General features: G+C 44.6%; 1 protein-coding gene across 2 annotated transcripts in view; it reads left to right on the plus strand.

Moving 5' to 3' along the window:
- Positions 1 to 20,113, plus strand: part of ptpn12 (protein tyrosine phosphatase non-receptor type 12) — a 43,335-nt gene extending 23,222 nt beyond the window's left edge. The window contains exons 11-18 of one of the 2 annotated variants that reach the window (XM_086147196.1): positions 241 to 339; positions 3,500 to 3,585; positions 9,121 to 9,310; positions 10,159 to 11,092; positions 16,224 to 16,295; positions 18,010 to 18,063; positions 18,901 to 18,988; positions 19,207 to 20,113. In XM_086147196.1, the coding sequence (XP_086003322.1) occupies positions 241 to 339; positions 3,500 to 3,585; positions 9,121 to 9,310; positions 10,159 to 11,092; positions 16,224 to 16,295; positions 18,010 to 18,063; positions 18,901 to 18,988; positions 19,207 to 19,216 (1,533 nt within the window). In that variant the 3' untranslated portion in view covers positions 19,217 to 20,113. The remainder of the gene's footprint in view (positions 1 to 240; positions 340 to 3,499; positions 3,586 to 9,120; positions 9,311 to 10,158; positions 11,093 to 16,223; positions 16,296 to 18,009; positions 18,064 to 18,900; positions 18,989 to 19,206) is intronic. The other variant, XM_086147197.1, reaches the window with a different exon arrangement.
- The last annotated feature ends 1,088 nt before the right edge of the window (positions 20,114 to 21,201 follow it).

Consider the following 21,201-nt stretch of genomic DNA (forward strand, 5'->3'; position numbering starts at 1 on the left):
CCAATGATTTTTACATTATTTCTGGAAAGAGTCAGATACTAGCGGGGTGAATATACATGTTAAGATGCTAATTGCCTTTTGCATTATGTATTTGTGAGTTGTAGATATAGATTAGATTGGTCGATAGACAGGAAATGAAGCAATAACCCGTTCTGTTTGACCTTTCCAACACCTCTGTTTTCTTTTTTTCCCTGCCCAACCACATCTTTATCTCTGTGTCCCGTCTTTTTCTCTCTCCAGGAGCAGTACGAGTTAGTTCACAGAGCGATCGCTCAGCTTTTTCAGAAACAACTGCTGCTACTGGAGAGTCCCACCAAGACAGAGATACACGATGGCATTGTATGACACACACACACACACACACATACACACACACACACACACAAAGACAGGATGTTGCCGAGTTACTCACTGTAGGAGGGAAAAAAACACAAATAATTAGTCACAAGGGAGGGGAGCAGTCGGGAGAAATTGAAGAGGGACCTCCAGAAAAGTAAAACAAATCAGAAAGAGTTTGTGCTAAAAAGAGCTCCCCTTACATGGCCGTCTCCGAGGACGGCGCACAGTTAGTTCTATTTAAAAGTGCCGGGCCGTGTCTTTCATCGCTCTCCTCCTAAGTTACCCCGGATACCCACCGTATGAAGTAACCCTAATTGTGCCGTTTTGTGCAAAAATGCCTTATTTTTTTTCCCCCTCCCTTCTGCCGACGTTCAAAGTCCTTACCGAGTTATCTTAACGTGAAGCGTCGCGCTCCCTGGGCCAATCAGTACAATTCTTTAGGCGGTGTTGAAATCCAGCCGGCTGTGGGAAACTTCCAGGTGACGGACAGATCCTTAATCGAGGCTCCTCGCTGTCATCCGCTATCATTATGTAGCAGTGTGAAGAAGGTGGTAGCTCAGCCGGCAGCGCTTTACCGGAAGGAATTAAACCACGGCAGAATCTGAAGGCTCTGAACTTTTCTTAAAAACTGTGAATGCGAATGTGCGTCGCCCTCAAACACGATGACCAGACGCAAGTTCAGTTTTCATCTGAGAGACGAGGCGAGGTCATTCTCGACCTTGAAACACTCAAGTGGAGGGCGAAGTGGTGCGATAAGAATGATTTCACAAAGTGTGCGGCAACCTCGGAGGCTAATTGCGGTGTCGTGACCCGACGGGACTGCTCGAGTTCCTGCGTGGGGACAGAACGTTAGAGGGAAGCCAGAGACGATGAGGAAGATGACAAACCGAAAGACAGGGTGATGGTGAGAGCGAGCTGGCCGTAACCCAGCGTCTGACTTCCTGTTGAGGAAGCCACGATGATTACTGTGTCGTTGCCTCTGAGGACGGAACCAACTCCACGGGGAGAGGGGAGACCTTTTAACCAGACGTTTGTTTACGTGACCGCTCCGGGAAAAAAGGCCGAGCAACGTCTGATAGATTATCCTCTTTTCACGATTATGAATACACGTCAACGGCGCAAGAATATGTTGGTCAGTCACGGAGTTGAAAAGTGCGAAAGCTCACCAAAGTGGCCCGTACTTTGCTCACCAATCAGCGCGGCTATCCCGCACTGACTCAGTCCTTACGCACATTGAGTCAGCCATTGTTAGCGACCCAAACGCCCACTCAGGTGCTCGCCGCTGCAAAATGAACAATAAGCCGACACACACTTCCCACACACCGTTCCGCGCTCACGTGCAGCCGACATTGTTTGCAGGAAGTTTCCCTCCCGGATTCATTCTCACGCCGCGCACAGACACGCGGTTTGTTCTGTAAATCTTTGCAGTGGCACAATTTCTTTTTTCTTTTTTAAAGTCATTTTTACCGCTGTATGTCAGCACAACAAAAGGTAGATGTGATGAAAAGCAGACTCAGTAATTTAAATATTTCACTAAAGAGTTGCATATTTTTATCATAAAATCATCTCTCCCGGATTAATTCTCACTTTGCACACTGACACGCGTTTTTTTCTGTAAATCTTTGCAATGACACAATTTCTGTTTTTTTTTTTAAAGTAAACTTTACAGCCGTATGTCAAGAAACGTAGACCTCCACATTTAATTCAATAAATTAAATACTCCACTAAAAGTTACATAGTTTCATCTTAAAATCCCCTCTCCCAGATTAATTCTCACGCCGTGCACAGACACGCGGTTTGTTCTATAAATCTTTGCATTTGCACAAGTTTTTAAAGTAATTTTAAGTCATTTTTCAAATTCTTTTAAGTAATTTATCAACACAACCGATGTCTTAAAAAAAAGGAAGCTGCGATGAAACGTAGACTTCCACATTTAATTCAATAAATTACGTATTTGACTAAAAAGTGACATATTTTTATCATAAAATCACCTCTGCAAGAAAAATAAAAATATACATTTTGGAGGGCTAATACGAGTCATAGCGCTCCTCATAGCTGGTCATATTGCTTTTGACATGCGTCCGCTCTTCATTTCCTCCCCCGATAGAAAGTCCGCTATTTATTCCAAGTTTTGAATTTGTACGTGGGACGTGTTTACTGTAACCGTCAATACGACGTTCCCAAGAGTTGTCGGTGCGAATGACAGCTGCTGAGAGGGAAAAAATAAAAAAAAACCCCGGGGCTGGTCAAATCACACATTCACATTATTTAATACAAGGATGCAGCGGTTAGTTAAGGAACGTCAAAATGCTTGAGAGACCACGGGCGGAAGAGAAAGGCCGCAGCGCCCCAGTCATTCATGAACACCGGGTAGGAGGGCCTGGGCGCTCTGAAAGAAAAGACACCAGGCAACAAGAAGGGAACTCCAGAACTGTATGAGCACAGCCAGTTCTCTGAATCGCACCACAAAAAAAAAAAAAAAAAAAAAAGTGCTGAACCTAGTTCAGAGACGTGCAAAGCCCAAGCGGCCGGGTTCGCACCGTCCGTCATGAATTTGTGATGACTGAAGTCGTCACGCCATCGTCTCATTATCAGAGCAGAGAGAGCGATATTAATGAGCCGCAGAGGAGAAGAGGAAGGCGGGGGCAGAAGGGAAGTGTGAGGGGAGCAGCCGGGGGGGCGAGGGGGTCCGTTAAGACGGCGTCGATCCTCTCGTGAAGCGACCTTCTGATCCTAAACCTTAGACGACAGAGGAAGAGAGGCCGCAGGTGATAAAGAGAACGGGTCTTTTGCATTTCCTTTAAGAAAAAAGCCCAGAACGGCAAAGACGCTTGCAAAACTAAAAGCTCCAGGGCTTCCTGTACGTGCCAAATAAAATCAAATCTCCAGCGCCGTCAGATGTCACTGCTGCTCAGCCGTATCCGTGTCAAGACCGACCCGCTGTCAAAGCTACATGTGAAAATCTTCCACCAAAACATGTAAACATCAAAATCTAGAAACCTTCAAGGCCCCAGAGCGACGTAGAGATCGACGGCACGGCTCCGCTTTATCTTTTATGACTTCATACATTCCTGTCCTCATGTGTTATTTCAAAGGAATAAATATTCGGATGAAAGGTAAAATATTTTTCTCTTAAATGTGCCGTCCTTGACGCGTCCAGGAGGAACGTATTCCCAACAAGACAAAGAACCAGTCGGACGAGGAGCGATGGGACACGCCTCCTCCGAAACCCCCGCGCATTCGCAGGTAAGGCTGGTTTTCTCTCTGAACATTTCACCCTCAAGTTTTTTCCACTATTAAATAAAAGGGCAGAACGTTAACAGAAAAAAAAAAAAAAAACGAGATGAAGAACAGACCCCTGTAGATCCTCCAAAAACCAAATCACAGAGCAATATCTGGTTTGCGGTGCATGAAAAGCATATTAAAAGTAAAATAACCGAAATAGCGGGGATTCTTTTCTTACCGTTTTCCGACACACGCGGCCTCCGCTTCAGCAAACGTAACTCGTTCGGTCGTCAACTGTTGTCGCCTGAGGAGCAGAAATATATAGGACACTTTGCAACACTTTGCAATCGTCTGCAACTCCTTGTTGTCTTGAACGTAACACAACCGTGGGCTACAGAACCGGAGAAGCTACACGTTTCATCTGCCACGTTTGCGAACAAACACGCTTTTGCTATCGCGCAGACGTTTAAAAGGTAGACGAAGCGGCCGCTCCCTGCTGGTTTTCAGTCTTGATCTCGCGTGTGTTTTCTCGGGAACACCCGGAGCGACGTCCGCCTCGGCCGTTGTACGCCGTTCATACGTTATTGCGGCTTCGGATCTGACTTCCCATCGACCCGCCACCCTCCCAGCACGGTTATCTGTCGAACTAGTTCGATTTAGAGTTGAAAGTCCCGGAGAAAAATCTGCAGAAAAGCATCAGGAAAAAAAACACAAGAGTATCGGGTTGCTGACAATCGCAGGGCGGTAATTGTAATTCTCTTTAGAAATCTGCGAGGTCCCCCCCTCCTCGCCCCCCAATTTCTTGTTTCTCGGTTTCTCCTCTGCCGCCTGGTAAGCAAAGCGTGCTCCTTTGCTTTCCCCCGCTCCGCCCTCCTCTCCTCTCATTTTTAATATGTGTGATATGTGCCCAGCAGGGGTTGTGCTCCACTTTCTCCCAACCAGCGCATCTCCTGCCCCTCATTCACTTTTATTTTCTATCCGTTGTAGAAACCCCCCTCTCCTTCCAATTAATACAGTATCACATCCTGCATCATTTCAAGCCACCGCGTGAACCCCAGAGAGGAAAATCTAACAACGGCGTGGGAAGAAGGGGAGGCAAGATACCTGTGATAAAATGAAATATAACACACATTATTGTCCTCGCCGAAAACCTCCGCCGCAGCCCGAGCTTCGTGATTCGATTTCCACGTTATTGTCACAATATCGCCAATCCGCTCTCGCTTCCCAAGACGAACAATGTCACGCACGATAAAGCGACCGCCATGCACGCATCGCATCAGGCATCACAATTACGTGGGCGCGGTGCATCGCGAGCGTTATTGCACCGTCGGGACTCGTCAGCGGTGCATCGGCGCCGACTTCCGTGATGTGACGAGCGCCGGCGTTCGTACGTTGGTTTGTCCCTGTAACGCGATCGTTCCTACGGCTCCCCGACGTTCTCCAGGGCACGAGATGGTGTGATGGGAAAGCAAACATGGTTTGAATTTAAAGGCCCTAATTCAGGATGCAGCTGCGAGTGATTTGTTTGGACAACTGCTTCTTTTCCTCCTCCAATTAAAATATACAAATTTTATCTCGCTGCCAAGTCTTTTCATGAGAAGCCCCTGAAAGAAGCCCCACTTCAGAAACATATGGATTCTCTCAGAGTCTGTCTCGCTCTCCATCTTTTTTTCGTCATGTTTTCTCCTCGGCTTTCCCGAAGTCACGGCGCTGAGTTCTGGTGTCGACTATTCCAGTGAGTTATTTTTACCGACATAGTTGACATTCTCCTCGGGTCACTTTAGTAGTGAAACAGTTCGCAGTGTGTCTGTGGGTGATTCTGCAGGAACTTCTATGAAACCAGTAGCATCAAGGTCGCTGATAGTGAGTCTCACACACACACACACCCACACACCCACACACCCACACACCCACACACCCACACACACACACACACACACACACACACACAGACAAAGCCACAACCACACCCCAAAGAGTCATTTCCTCCCATGTTCTACTCCAGTCACTGAATATCAACCTTCGTCCTGCATGCAACATGAAGCTCCCCCAATATGAGACAGCGGTGCGTTGTGCGATATTTGCCGATTAATTCATCAATTGGAGTAAAATTTATGGCTGGAGATTTTTTTTTTTGTTTTAAATAACTGCGAGAGGATTGTTTAAGTGCTCCAAGTATGTTCTCATTGTTTGAATTACACTCTATCAGTAATACTGAATTACTTAATTGCTCCCAGTGGAAAGTAGGTCACTGTACATTTTATTGCTTTTCCTGTTCCCTGCAACTATCACTTTATATGGAAACAGGACAAATACCGGTGTTTATTTAATGAACAATGACAAAGTATTGACATGACCTGGAAATTTTGTTTATACAAAAAAATTAAAGCGACCAATTGTTATGTCTAAATAAAATTTGAAAGATTTCGACATTTCCAACAGGCTAAATCATTGCATAAAAGTGATTTATAAGCAAAAGGACTAAAATAAAAACTGCGTGTTTTAGCAGGATTTTTAGCAGCATAATGAAGAGATTGTAACACAACCAATGCCGCGATTGTGGGATTTGTAACTGCAATGTGATACAGACAACAGTCGGGGTGTTAATTATCCATCTCACCTCTCCGCCATGCCATTAAAGCATGGAGAATCAATGGCGCTGCATTAGTATTCTCTAATGAACCCAGCGTCACATCTGGGCAAAGTGTTATTTTATTTTTCCCAGTAGAACTTGGAGGGGAAATGTGGGAAAAGAAAGAATGTCTGGCGCTTGTTTTGCATCCATGTATACATATTTATAATAAAACACAAACAGTCTCGTATCAAGTAAAATAACCCCCCCCATCCGTCTTGACGGAATAGTTAATTTCCGCAGGCTTTTTGCCCTCCGTTTCCCCCAAAAGAGCAATCCTGCGACACGGAGTTTAGCCGCATTGCACACGATTCATCTTCGAAAAAGCTGAAGAAGAATTGGGGATAAACAAAAAAATGTGCGCCGTTTGCCCGGACGGGGTTTTGTCGGCGGTGAGCAGGTTCCCCTTCAGGGCAGCCGCTGCAAATACGTTTTCCTTCCTTTGATATAAACCCCTATTATGTTTGAGGACTTGTTTACTATGTTCCCTGTGTGTCCAAGTGCTGCTGTTCTAAGTTGGGTTTTCTGCCCGTAGCCTCCATTTCCTTTATGCTTGTTGATATTCTTTTGCCGGGATTTATTATGTTTGCTCTTGGTGCCCCTCAGGAATCATGAAAGTTTTATCTTATCTTAGACGGACAAAGGTCTTGGATATAAACTCTTGCTTCTGAATAATTCATATTCCCATGGAAACAGCTGCTTCGGTGGGAATCAACCGTATTATTGTTAATTCGTTCGGTACTTGCTCTGGGAACGGAGGTAATATCGGAGACAGAACCTAGAATGTAGTTACAGGCGTGGGTAATTTATGTTTTATTAACGAAAAGTCTGAACAAATCATTTGATTCGCTCGAGCCAAAGGATCGTAAATGATGCATCGCTAACTCGGAGCGTCTGAAGTTACTTTAAGTTGGACGTTAAAGTCGGGGCGACGGCGTCCGATGACCTTTGAGCCCCCCGGGGGTCGATATTCCTCTTTGGGAAGATCTGAGTGAAACTGAAAATTCATAATCCGTCTCCTTTGAATAGTATTCTATTTAAATCCTTTTTGGATGACCTCTTTGAGGAATTGCTGAAACATTGAAAACGTGGGCCGGAGAGCGGTAGGTAAGGGCTGACGAGCGCCGAAGAAACTCCGGAAAAAAAAAACTGCACATTAAGACGTTATGAGGAAGCTCTTTGATGGGGAAAAACCTGCCGCTGCGACTCCGAAGCTGCAGGAGAGTCAAACCCCCGATGTCTTTGGCTTGCGGTTTTCCTCTGATTCCCCCTTTTATCAAATTTGCAGCAGACTTGACAAGTTCCGTTAATTTGGAAGTGTGACACGAGTCCTTCCCCAGCCGTCTCATCGCCACGTCTGCCCATTTCAAATATATATGTACTATAAAACTCCTGGGGAAAAAGCAAGAGAGACAAAAAAGGAATACATTTGAATACAAATGAACCAAATGAATACTTTAGCGTAAATATAAAATGCAAAATAAAGTGACCGGTAATCAAAGGACTAGCTGGTATGAGAATAATAAAAAAAAAAAAAAGCAGAGATCAAAATGTTTGAAGGAAGCCTCCTCTGAAGCCGGCGCTTGCAACCAAGAAGTTGGTCAAGTAAATAGGAAATCCCCAGTGCCTCGGGCTCGCAAAAGCTGTGTCTGATCTTCTCTCAGCTTCACACACACACACACACACACACACACACACACACACACACACACACACACACACACCCCATCATGTGCAGTCCTATGTTAGCTTTTTTTTCTTCTTTCAGTCATGTGCCCCTGATGTAGCCCGTCACCACATCCTTTCACTGTCTTTTGTATGTTTATATACTTGTGTGTGTGTGTAAATGTATACCTCACAGTGTGAAACACACATCTGCACTCCGAACTTTACATACGAGCATCATCAAAAAGTCAGTATTTTGGGTGCGACGATTGAAACTCCCCGTATATGCGTCTGCGGCTGCTGCTTATATAGAATTTGTCAACGTGCGTGGCTCATTAGGCAGCTGCTCCAAAAAAAACAGGAAGTAGAGCAACTTCAAGAAATACAAAGAATGAAGAATCAAGATTTTTTTAATTTTCATTGTGCAGGCAGAGTGAAATTTTGCGATGAGACCTCCAGGCTCAGAGTATGTACAGGGTAAAAATAAAAATAAATAGACAAGCTATATACATAGTCTAGATGGCATGAAAGGTGATATAAATATGAGTTTAAAGTGCAGCTTAGTGCAATCAATGAAATCAATGAAAGACCGCGGTTTAACATCACAGCTGTTCAAATGTGTGATTAAGATAAAGAAGTAATAGTAGGTTATGTATGCGGAGGACACGGTGGGGTATAATCATTGATTGGGTTGTTTTTGTGAATGCATGACATTGCAAAGACAAGGGGTGAAACAAAGAACAGAAGCGTCGGGACTAAAACACCCTGCACGTGGGGATCTGTCCGCAGCTCCAGCGGTCGGAATCGGTCTTCGGTAATCGGTTTATTCGGTTTGGTTCACAACACCCGGCAGAGTCAGGCCCGAATCTACAACACATGGGTAAGAGCTAGTATATCATTATGTCTCCGCTGCACCCTAAACATGTCACCACCATTTCAGGAAACTGTGCCCCCCAGTGGCAACACGCTCCCGGAGACAAGCGAACCGGGAAGGTTCATTCATGCAAGAGGTTCACGTAGTTTCATTCGCAGGCAGTTTGATCACAATGGTCTTGCTTTCATGAGCCAAAAGAGCCAGTGATTAAAACGCGGATGCCCGTTTAATGAGGATATTACGTTTCCTAAGTGGTTACAATGAAATCAGACCGATTTCAAACTACTGGAGTAAAAGACAGATGAAGAAAACGGGGCAGGTCGTACAATCTGCCACTCCTCGCTGTTTTAACAGGTTTGCATTTCTTTTTTTATCGTCTCTCCAGCTCCCAGGTGGAAGGAGATGTTAAGGAGGAGATACTCCAGCCTCCAGAACCTCACCCCGTACCCCCCATCCTGACTCCATCCCCACCCTCAGCCTTCCCCACCGTCACCAACGTCCGGCAGGACAACGACCGCTACCACCCCAAACCCGTCATGCACGTCCTGGCGACCGCGCAGCACAACGCGACGCAGGTGAAAGAAAGTTGAAAAGCTGTGGATTTAGGGGGGAGGAAGAGACTTGCGGAGGGAAAAAGTAGGGCGCTCATGTTATGTTCACACAGAATCAGCAAACAGAGGGAGGTGAGGCTGGCAGCAGTAAAAATATACACTCTTTTTTTGCCCCCCTTTCAGCCTGTTGTTACGGAAATCGTACAAAGGGCTCGTCTCTTTCCATCTTGGAAATGAATACATGAACGGGATGCAAGAATTTAAATATTGTAACATTACAGGTGTCACTGGATTAATTGTATGACATAAAAAACAACTTTGTTCAATAGTTTTATTTCCCATCTGGTCATTACATTACATTACATTGCATTTGGCAGACGCTTTTATCCAAAGTGACTTACAATAGAGGACATTGGGACTGCAAATACACTTGCAAATACACGATGCACAGGAAATATACAGAACAGTAAGCTTGGGTTAGTGAGTTGTTTTTTTTTTGGACAAAGACATACACAAACGTACACACACACACTGCATAACCTAACTTGGTGCCTAACCTGATCTGGGGCATCAGCGCAGTAAAAAGTCCTGAAAGAGAACAGTTTTGACCTGTTTCTTGAAGGTTGCGATAGATGATGCTAGTCTTGTTGCTTCTGGAAGTTTGTTCCACCACTGAGGTTGTAGAACTGAGAACAGTTTTGCCTGAGATCTCCTAGAGCGAGCAAAAGGTACTGGTCATACTGTCAGACTTGAACTTGGGTTTCTATTCAGATGTCCTTGTGAAGGCGCCGCCTTCCTCTGCTTCGCCCAAAGATAACCCTGTGCGGGGAGAAGCGTTTAAAAGAGGTTCCCTCCTATGTGTTTTATTTCAGAATGAAGGTGTGGACCAGCAGGAGAACCAATCAGAGCCAAACACCAGTCCATCAGAACAGAAGGACCAAGATCTGCAGGGTCGGAAACAGCACACGCAAGTCTCCAACCTGGATCTCAACGACAACTATAACAACAAAATATCCTCAGCGTCCACGAAGCCCGAGCCTGGCCAGGCTCAGACCCCCTCCTCCCCGCTGTCCCCGGCCGTGGAATGTTCCGGCGCTCCTCGGATCGAGAGGAAGCTCAGCATCGAGATCAAGAAGGTGCCGTTGCAGGAAGGACCTCGTAGCTTTGACACTTCCTCCTCCGTGGGTGTGGCGGGCGGGCCGGGCGGCGCGCCCGCCAATAACTCGGCCGTTCTGCAGAGAAGCCACGCGTTCAAAGCCCGCTCCGGCCAGTCCCCGTTGACGTCCAGCTCCTCGCTGTCGGAAGACTCGGGCACGGAAGGGGGGACGGGCGGATGCGCGGAGAGCCACGCGGACGGAGGCGCCCTCGCTCGACCCAACCACCTGCCCGTGAAGAGCGACAAGGCGGAGCCGCAGGGAGGGTCCGAGCCGAAGGCCGGCCACACGCCGTGGGCTCAGCCCAACAACAGCCCCGACAAACATTTCCCAAAGACCTCCTCGTCCTCTTCCTCCTCAGACCGCGTGGCTCCTTCCTCCTCTTCCTCCTCCTGTCACCTCTCCTCCTCCTCCTCTTCCTCCTCCACCCCCGTCAGGACTGCCCTATGTTTCACCAACCCGCTGCACTCGGATAACTCGGACGAAGAGGGGGACGGGGAGATGTGCGGCGGACGGGAGGGTTTTCACAGTAGTATATCCACAGCCATAGTCACCGCGTCTCTTCACCACGGAGACCAGCCCACGGTCAGGAAGGTGTCGCCCATGTCCATCGCGGGCCAGAGCTCTCCGTCTCCCACCGCAGCCACCGCAAGTACGTACCCCGACGAACCTTCGGATTTGAGCTAACCGCTCACTTCCCCGCCCGAATCCGGTAAATCCGTGAATGAACAGAGATCCCTTTAATAACTAGGAAAGCATCGCTCAGAAGAGCTTAGCCATGAAGACAGAGTGAATATTCAGCCGCCATATATCACCGTACTTTCGCAAATTAGATTCACATATAAACGCCATTTGTGTCCTTGATCACCAGAAGTGCTTTGCTTCTTTCACAAATATCAATCTGAGCCTTATTGATTCCCAGTTCTACTTCTCCGGTCGCCGGGTTCATTCGGCGCTCCTTTCTATGTCATGTTCTCTAAGCGTTTCATAATTCTGACAAGGTTATTAGCCGGTTTCAGGCGGATCTATGAAATCTTCATCGTTTTTCGGTCGTTACTTGCTCATTTGTATCAAATAGCTTTCAAAATCGAATAGATTTGATCACAGACTTGCAAAAATGGATTCATTATGGAAAAATGCGTCTGGATTTCCGCTTAAAATGAGGCTCAAAATATCCAATATCGTTATAAGTCTGATGTTACACACATCTATGTATTGACGGACCGTCTGGTCGAGGTCATGTGACCCGATCAACGCCGTCAGGTGCAGTCCAGCGTCTCGAGTTGATCAAAAACAAACCCGCAAATGACAAACTCTGGAAAAGCGACATTTCTTTCAAGCGAATCCAGCAAACATTGGATTATGACTGAGCGTCGGTCCCACAGCCCCGATTTCAAATCCCCTCCTCGCCCCGCGGAGTCGTTTCCCCGGCCGAACGGGGGACACGCGGCCGCAGACGGACCGTGTTTTATCAGTCGACACACACCCTCGAGCTCTCGAAGAGCTCTTGAAGAACGCAATGACCGCAGGAAAGAGAGCGAGAGTTTGCGCTGAGCTCCGGCTCGGGCACAGCTGTATGACTAATTGATTGACTATTGGAATGCAGCAAATGTTCACAAGCAAACAACTCTCCCTTTCCTCTTCTTGCTTGTGTTTGAGCCAGAGTGCAAACCAGAGGAGAGAACGCATTACTGAGACGTTTATTTTAACTGCTTTGTTCCGATGAAGGATGTGTGTGTTTGTGTGTGTGTGTGTGTGTGTGTGTTCCTACAGGAAATGTGTGTGCATGTGTGGTGCCGAAGGATCATTTCTGCATGATACGACACACAAATACTCCTCTGCCGCCTGTGTGCACGTTGGATTGAACAGAGAAGTGCCGCTGTTTGCTGTGTGTATGCGCTTTGTCGCGGCTGCCCTGATGCATCGTGGTGTTCGAGCGATCGGCCCTTCTCCTCCTCTTGATTTCAAAATCACGAGATTCTGAAATCTGACTCTTTCTGCGATTGGACGTGTGTTGGGCAGAACACGCTGGGAAGGGTTTTGACATTGAGTGGGTTTTTATTTTTTAAATATCTGGATGAACCAATGAGAGTGCATGATGTAAATCCTCGCGTCAGCCGTCTGCAGGATCTAGTTTGGCCTCAACGACGTGGAAAACTTAATATTCACAATATTCAGTTATGTGATACATCCTATTGTCTTAAGTTTTGAAATCTCATGGAGGATGTACAATGCAAGTGAATACATAGAAAGGGTTTAATCTCAATTTTACATATTTGTGAAAGGTGCTGCAGAACAAATGACACGTTTCTATTATTGAGAATTTAAAAATATTACTAATTCTGGTACTGTAAGGCAGTTTGTTGTTTATTTCAGAAAAAAAAAAGTAAAAATTATCTTTTAATTTCTCCCTGACATTTTGTGCAAATTTAAAGACACAAAATTTCCATGCTAATCTTTCCCCCTAATTTTAAGTTGTTTTTTTCCATATTTTTTTTTTTTATTGGTTGATTTATTACTCATTCACTCATACATTAATTGTAGCTCTGAAATTGATTTAATGCCAGGTAATAAAGGAAGAGATTATAAATCCAGTCCAACGTGTCACCGAGGCACAGCTTATTTATCAAAATAGACACAAAGCAGTTCTTATTGCAGTGAGATTTAAATAAAAATAAATTAGCCATCAGTGTTATTTAGGTGTGATTAGAGAAGGCACTGCCTTCCCAACGCCTGCGACTGCTAATGTGGGGAACTGATAGGATGCATTGGAGGAGAATATCTCCCAAGGCTTTGTGATGTCCTTAAGAAAAGTGATTTCAGTGTGGGGAGGGGGGGGGGGGTCCCAAGTGGTTCTGTTCACCATTGAAATAGAATCCAAATGTCTGACATAATTTACAGCATGTGCTCCTCAAGTTTTTCCAATATTTAAAACCAAATGCAGAGATATTTACTTCACAGAGCTGAAGTGGTCTCTTGAGGTTTGGTCTGCTTGGCTTCTCTGGTGTATAATTTATTTGGGCTGCAGCAACGCTTGGTAATTGATTATGAAAAGCTAATGGCTGCCGTTTGATTTGGTCGCAAGAATCCCTCGACTGCTTTTCCACGAGCTGCGCCGGGCCGATCGGTCCCGAGAACGCCGGTGGCTGCCGGATTGCACCGATCACACTGTTTGATGAATCAATCCAAAGTTGTTTTTATGCAGGAATGCAGAATACGGCGCACAACTCTGAGTAACAGGGAATATAAACAGCGAAATGAGAGCAAATTAATCAGTCGGATATTTCGCATAAAATTAAATATTAAAAGATTTAAAAATATATATATATATTAACAGCAAAATAAGAGCAAATTTGTCAGATATTTCACTGAAAATGAAATTTCAAATTTTCATACATATATATATTCATTAATACAGCAAAATAAGAGCAAATTAGTCAGATATTTCACTTAAAATGAAATTCTAAATTTTTATATGTATATACTCATAAAAACAGCAAATAAGAGCAAATTAATCAGTCGGATTTCACCTAAAATAAAAGAATTTAAAAATTGTTGAAAAAAAATATAGAAACAGCAAAATGAGAGCAAATTAGTCTGTTGGATATTTCACACATGTTTTAATACAGCACCCCTTAATGTAATAATATTTATGAGAGTCAGTTTAAAAAAAAAAAAAAAAGAAAAAAAGTACCTGAATGAATAAATGAAGCAATTTCAAATGTTTTCATTTGAGAGAAAATGAGCAAAAAACGTTTTTGCCGAAATCAACTCCCAATGCAACATGTGGCTCAGTGTTTTGCGTTTTTCAAAATTTAAAAAAAAAAAAAAAAAAAAAAAATTATATACATATACTGTATACACCTAGAGTCTCCATGTCCTTGCGTGGGGTTCCTCCGGGTTCCTCTAACAGTCCAAAAACATGCAGGAGGTTCACTGGAGACCCCAAATTTGCCCATATATTTGAACGAGAGAGCGATTGTCTATACGCAGCCCTGTGATGGACTGGCGATCGGTCCAGGGTGAACCCGCCTCTCGCCCAGTGACAGCTGGGATCAGCTCCAGCGACCCTGAGTGCAGGATAAGCTGTACAGATAAGGAATGAAAGGATTTTTATATATATATATATATATATATATATATGTGTGTGTGTGTGGGCCTCTGAGGCACTGCCACATTTATGAGGATTTAAATGATAAATCATGTATTTGAAAAATATCTTCATACAATGATATGTAAACTCAATCTGCATTTAAAGGGATGCACAACAAAAAATTATCCTGAAAATTACCTTGATTTAAAATTAACAGTTACTGAGAACTTAATGCTCGGGAGCGTTGGTCTTAATTAAAACAGAAAAAGACGCGAGGTTAAGATTTCTTAAATGAAATGCCTTTAAGAGCGCCAGTTACCACGGTCATCACAGTGAGCTTGAAGCACGGAGAGCAAACTCCCCATTAAAAGCAAAGCACAGGCTTAAACACTCGTTCGCCCTTCCAACATGATCGACTTTAGATATTCAACGCGGACGGGTCTCGGCACTGCACGACGCGATAAGGAGTGATAAACGGCCGATCCCGTCCAGGAGCAGACATTCTCAGTCACAGCCAGTGATAAGTCAACAGCAGATCATCTCTTCCTCATTACAAGTCCCCCTGCCTCCTACCAGCGGCAGCGAGTCATCATGGTAATGACCTGAGGGGAAACTGCAGAGCCCTCGCGCAGGGACAGATTACCCTCTGAGATGGGAGATGCACAATTTGGACAAGATAAGATCAGGAAATGCGGGGAAATGTAATCAGCGATTTCAGTAAGACTCTCTTGATTCCCCCCAAAATAAATAAAGATCAGAAAGTCAAAGAGAAACAAGTCAAATAGTGGCCGGACAGCTCTGAGGTCACATGTCAGACAATTCCGTCGTTTAACGTTCAGAAGTCCTTTCACGTGGTTCACATGTCAGACTGAAATCACAGATTTCATTTTCAGTCGGATGTTTGGACGTTGGGAAGCCTCGGAACTCACCAAGCCATCGTTCTATTATGCAAATTCAACACAGCTTGTGAAACTGGAAACCAACACCGCTGTTCCACAGACAGATGCGGTCGTGTCAGCAATCTGCAAATCAGCAACGTGACAAATAAATAGCAAAACGACTTCTTTATTCACTGTTAGAATATCATAAATATCAGTTTAATCAGCTCCGCACTTTGCAGTTATTCCAAGCTGTAGCCCAGGACCGGGCAATACGAAGGAAAATGAAAATATCCAATAATCGGCAGGCTGAGTGTTAAAACATCCCGGCAAATCAGTTAATGGTCTTTTTTTTTTTTGTCGCTCGAGGAATCTCTCGAATCCACTCACATTGTTATTTCTTGAAGCTGCTAAGGTCTCTTATTTGGTTAACTCTTCCTCGTCTCCGTGCCACAATCCAGTCAGCGCTCGGCCAATTTCTGAATCATTTCTTTTAAAAAGGTAATTTCACGCCGACTTGATGGCAAATTAAATCTTAAAAAGTGTCAAAAGCAATATCTAGAAAGACTTTTCTGTGCCTTGTGTGATAATCTTATCACATTTTTGATAGAAATAAAACAACAATGCACAAAAACGTACCACAATTTGATGAAAACGGCCCTGCCGGTCACATCCAAATTCCGACTATCTGCTATTCACGCATTTTCCTTCATGGAGGAATCGAGGAATCACTTGGTTGCTCTCTTTGTTCCCTCTCGGTCCAGCGATTAACAGTGCTCTCTCGTTTGACCTCTGACCTCTTCTGACCCCAGACTGCTGGGACAGTGACGACTCCCCTCCCCCCCTCCCTGAGAGAACCCCTGAGTCCTTCATTCTGGCCACAGGTGCGTTTGCATTGGTCAAAACACACAGGTGTGTTCACAGCGGCGCCGAATCCGTGGGTCACCTCCCTCTTTTCTGGAGCCGTGTGGTCGGTCAGCTCCTAAAAAGGTGGATGGATCGGTTGTTTTCTTTCTGAAATGAGGATAAAAGTCTTAACGCGGATGGTTTTTGCATGGCGTCTCAGATTAGCAGATAGAGAGGAAAGGTTGGAGTAGCGCTCGCTTGGTGCCGTCAGCCGATACGATCGGAAACAGACGGAATATGACTTTTTCGCCTCCGTTTCATCGGGTTACGACACACGAGCAGGTACAGCCTCGGTTACGGATCGACAGATGGACCCGCGGACGCTGCTGGAATCAGGCCCGTGGCCTCTTTCGGATAATTGTCTCTTTAATATGTCCGCCACACTGTCGCCGTCTGCTGCCTCCATTTTTTTTTTTTTTTTTTTTTGCTGTGTGCAGCAGAGCTTGCCGGTGGGGGGGAGGGGGGATCTTAGCGTCATTATCGTGACACTCGGGAAAATGTCACAAAAATGATATTGTTTTAGCCGTGCAGTGATGTCTGTTTGTGTTTCCTGATTTTTAGAAAAGAGAAACACATCTGCTGCCCAGTTAGGGGATGGACGCTGGATCAAAAAAAAAAAAATAGTAGAGTTTGGAAAAACACCAAAAATATGCTCCAAAAGGAAAAGATGATTTATTTGACATATAACACAAAATACTCTGGTATGCACGACGATAAAAATAACAATACTGCATTTGTTAGCACATATTTCTGATAATCATCTGATGACAAGCCTATTTTTTTGTTCGAACCGTCATACATGCGAGAATAAGTGTTTGGCGTTTTATGTAAAATAAATCATCTTTTCTTTTTGGCGCACATTTTTAGTGTGCGGATTTTTTCCAAACTCTACCAAGTGGATTTTTTAACTTGTATGTTTGCGTCACAGAGTATGAACATCCCTTAGTTGGTGTGGCGTGTTATCAGTGGATTGGCAGTTGTGGAAGGGACAAAGTTCTCTAAAATAAATGCTTTTTATGTAAAAATAATAAAGAAATTACTAGCAGATCAGTATCAGATTCCTGGTTAAAATAAATGTAGTTAAATAAAAAAAAAAAAAAAAGCCGCATTTTTATGCAGCGCAGGAGACAAACGATGCTGAATGGGTTTGAGTGTTGTAGATAAGGGAGACGGCGCGAACGGCCTGGTGGGCAGAACTAGGTGACACTTTTAATGAAAAACATCAGAAATGATTGAAAGAGATATTTCTGAGAATTTCAGACAGGAAAAGGAGTCGCGGGTTTGCACGGTCAAAGGCGGGACACTAGAGGGCGCCATTGACTTTCAGTCCATCTGCTCCGAGCGGGTAGAAAACTTGGATATTCAGAGGAAGTGAGTGAAGGCTGAAGGAAAGCAAAGCTCTTGTTGGCATGAATTCACGTCTCCCTTCAACTTGGAATCGAACCGAGGATTGTAAACGTCTACCGTTTCTCCTGCGAAGGTGTTTCCCGTCTTCAGGCAGAAGGACGGTTCCAAGCGGAAAAGGTGTTAAAACATATCGAGGGTGGAAACAGCAAGGTGTGAGGATGGATGGATGGATGATTGTGTGTGTGTGTGTGTGTGTGTGTGTGTGTGTGTGTGGGCGGTGTGTTTGTTGTCACTTGTCACCACTCACCCCTGCGATATCTGACTCATTTCTTTTTGCGCCGTCAGACCCGATGGAAGTGAGGACGTCCTCCTCGGCCGACTGGAGCGGTTCACACAAAGGTGAGTCAGGAGAGTGGATCCACCTGTATATATGTGTGTGTGTGCGTGTGTGTGTGTGTCCGTTTTGTTGTGCACGGTCTTAGTAGCGAGTCAGCAGAGCAGGAAACAGACCTTTGGTGTTTTACAAATTAGCTGGAGCACAATAAGTCTTGACAGCAGAGCGGTGCCTATGAGAAAGAAATCGGGAAGAAAAGATAAAAAGTCCGTAGAGAGTGTGTGTGTGTGTGTGTGTGTGTGCGCGTGTGTGTGTGCGCGTGTGTGTGTGTGTGTGTGTGTGTGTGTCTCTGCTTCCTGAAGTGTGTGATGTTGGTGACTGCCAATTTATCGCCTCGGTGGTTCCTGTGTGTGTGTGTGTGTGTGTGTGTGTGTGTGTGTGTGTGTGTGTGTGTGTGTGTGTGTGTGTGTGTGTCATACAGCCGGGATAATCGAAAGGGAATATGTGTATGCCCCGAAATTCGGTAATGATTTCTTTTTATTTATTTTATTGTCTATGTTTACAACTCACCGGGAGAATAACACTGATAAACAGCCTGTTATTTTCTTCACAAACCTCGCTGACAACTAAGTATTAAGTTTTCCTGTCACCTTTAAAAGTCAGAAAAAAAAATAAAAATAAACACAGAAAAAGGATGAGGATTTCCCCCCCAAAAACAAAATAAAAAAAAATGAAAAATAAATAATTCTTTCATCCACTCCAAGTAGTTAGTAATTGTATTTTGGGTGCGTGTTACGTCACCTCATAAGCACTAATGGTCAGGCAATATTTCCACACCAGTAATCCATTTTTGCTTATGTGTATGTATGTGTGTGTGTGTGTGTGCTGTCCTGCTTGTGTAGATTTGTCAGAGTGTGTTAAGAAGACATCTCCGGCCGACCCTGTGCCTGCTGGTACCACAGCAACAGACGGCAAGGCAGATCTGGGCGGGTAAGTCCGCTTCCCTGCGTCCGGCGGAGGCTTCTGACGTCAGCCGTGTTTCCAGCGTCCCGTCTGATATTTGCTCAAGTAATGTTTTGCGTCCCGGGAAGCCAAAGCAAATCCGGCCGACGAGACGAGCCGCCTTTCATTCGCGTTTTCGTTCGATCGGAAACTGTTTGACGAGGAGGAATGTTTTCAAGTTTCTCTTTTCTGTGTCTTTCTGCAAGGGTTCGGTAACCGCTGCATGGAACGGTCCGTTTCTACGTCTACCACCTCCTCATCAGGAGATGGACTCTTCCGATCTGACCCGGCTGCTAAACCGGTTGATAAGATACCACACAGACAGCACGCTTTTACATTGAAAATGTAATTCCGTGCCAACCTCCTTTCAAGACCGAGCTCCTCTCGCGCCGTCGTCCTCCTCCTCTTCCTCCTCTTCCTCCTCTTCGTCTCCCGTTCAGTCCCTTCCTTCAAAGTGCCACTCTCCGAAGCAGAAGAACTCACGCTGTTCAAAGTGGCTCGTCCGTTTTTTCGAACAAAGCCCACATTCTCCTCTGCAGCTTGCTGATGTCTGACGCTGACCTGGGACCAGTCTGCTTATTTGCCTGCTAATGATTGAAGGATAATTCCTGTTTTTTTTTTTTTGTTCCCCCCCCCCCCCTTTTCTTATCACTACTTTCTGGTGACTCAAGAGTGAATAAAGGATCGTGCTCTTCTCTGAACTCACCCTGCAATTTGTGCCCTCTCTGGGAATACAGGAAAAAAAAAAAACAAAAAAAAAACATTCTCCGTTAATCAGCGAGACGGACATTATAGTACACGCCAAAATTAGAGACCTTTCTTTTTCGACCGCAAATCAGGAATGATCTCGAATCAGGAAAGCTACCGCGGGAAGCGAATTCCAGTGATTTTAAAGAAGCTCCCAGAAGGTGCGCGCTTCCTGCCGCCGAGTGAACAGCAATCTTCAGCCAAGCTCGATAATCTGTTTCCCCGTGACGCAACCTCTCGGGTTTGTGTTTGCACAGGTTGCCGGGATGCTCCCCCCTCTGCATTTCTGCCCGTCTCCTTCGTTCTGTGCCGGTGCTACACGACCACGGATCGGCATCGGGAAACAAAAACAAAAAAAAAAAAAAACAGACTCAAGCTGACTGTAGTCACCGATCCCGCTCCTCCATCAGGACGTTCCTCCATGTTCTCTGCAGTAAAGTTTGCTCTAGGCCTTTTACATTTCTATGCTGACCTCTCTTCCACCAGAGTTGTAGTTTTGACAGTTTGGTCATTGCTGCAATCAGTCCTGCGCTGTGGCTGTTCATCATCTGCTGATTCTGTGGCAGTTCATTCAATAACATCGGGATTTTACCGTATTGTTAGAATTCAAAGATATCAAGTCAGAAGGTTTATTGATTCAGGTTTGGGGACGCCGAACGTCCGTGACGGTTGTATTTCGACCACCGGTCCGTTCAGGCTGTACACCCTCGCAGTCATCGCTTCAAATCTAACTCGACTTTTGTAAAAGGTGATTTTCTTGCGTGCCGCTTTGCAAATTTCACAGCATCCCAGCAGATACTGGATCTTTGTATCTTTAAATTCAGGTTCAACAGTGGACTTACAATCAACATAACATCGAATTCAAAAAAATCAAAGTGTTGCATTTCTCTTTCTATGAATATTTTGGATATTTAACCACGCATTGAAATCAACAGAATACAAATTTAATTTGTGATTTGTTATGGTAGCCAATCAAATGGCGGACATGGACATTACAACCCACATTGAACATATCAACATCTTGAGCTGGGAATTAACAATCATCAAAGTGATCAGATCTTTTATACATATATATATATATGTATATATATACTTTTATATACATATATATGTGTATGTATGTATATGCATATATGTGTATGTATGTATGTACATGTATATGTACGTATGTGTATATATGTATATATATGCACGAATGTGCATATATGCATGTATGTGCATAGGTATATATGTATGAATGTATGTATAGGCATATATATATATATATACATACATATATGTGTGTGTGTATAATCTGAAAAGTTTCTGCATTGGCCAGCATTTATGTTGATTCTAATACATGTGAAGCCGACGACACTGGCTGTTGAATCATCAGTATATCTGTCAGGCTTCAGTAAGAATTTGAACGTGCTCAGATGTTCATGTCTGTGGGTTCAGGAAAGAGCGACACTCTA

The sequence above is a fragment of the Fistularia commersonii genome, chromosome 5 (genome assembly GCF_037954325.1).
Source record: "Fistularia commersonii isolate RoL2024-O1a breed Wild chromosome 5, RoL_Fcom_v1.0, whole genome shotgun sequence".
Classification (NCBI taxonomy): Eukaryota; Metazoa; Chordata; class Actinopteri; order Syngnathiformes; family Fistulariidae; genus Fistularia; species Fistularia commersonii.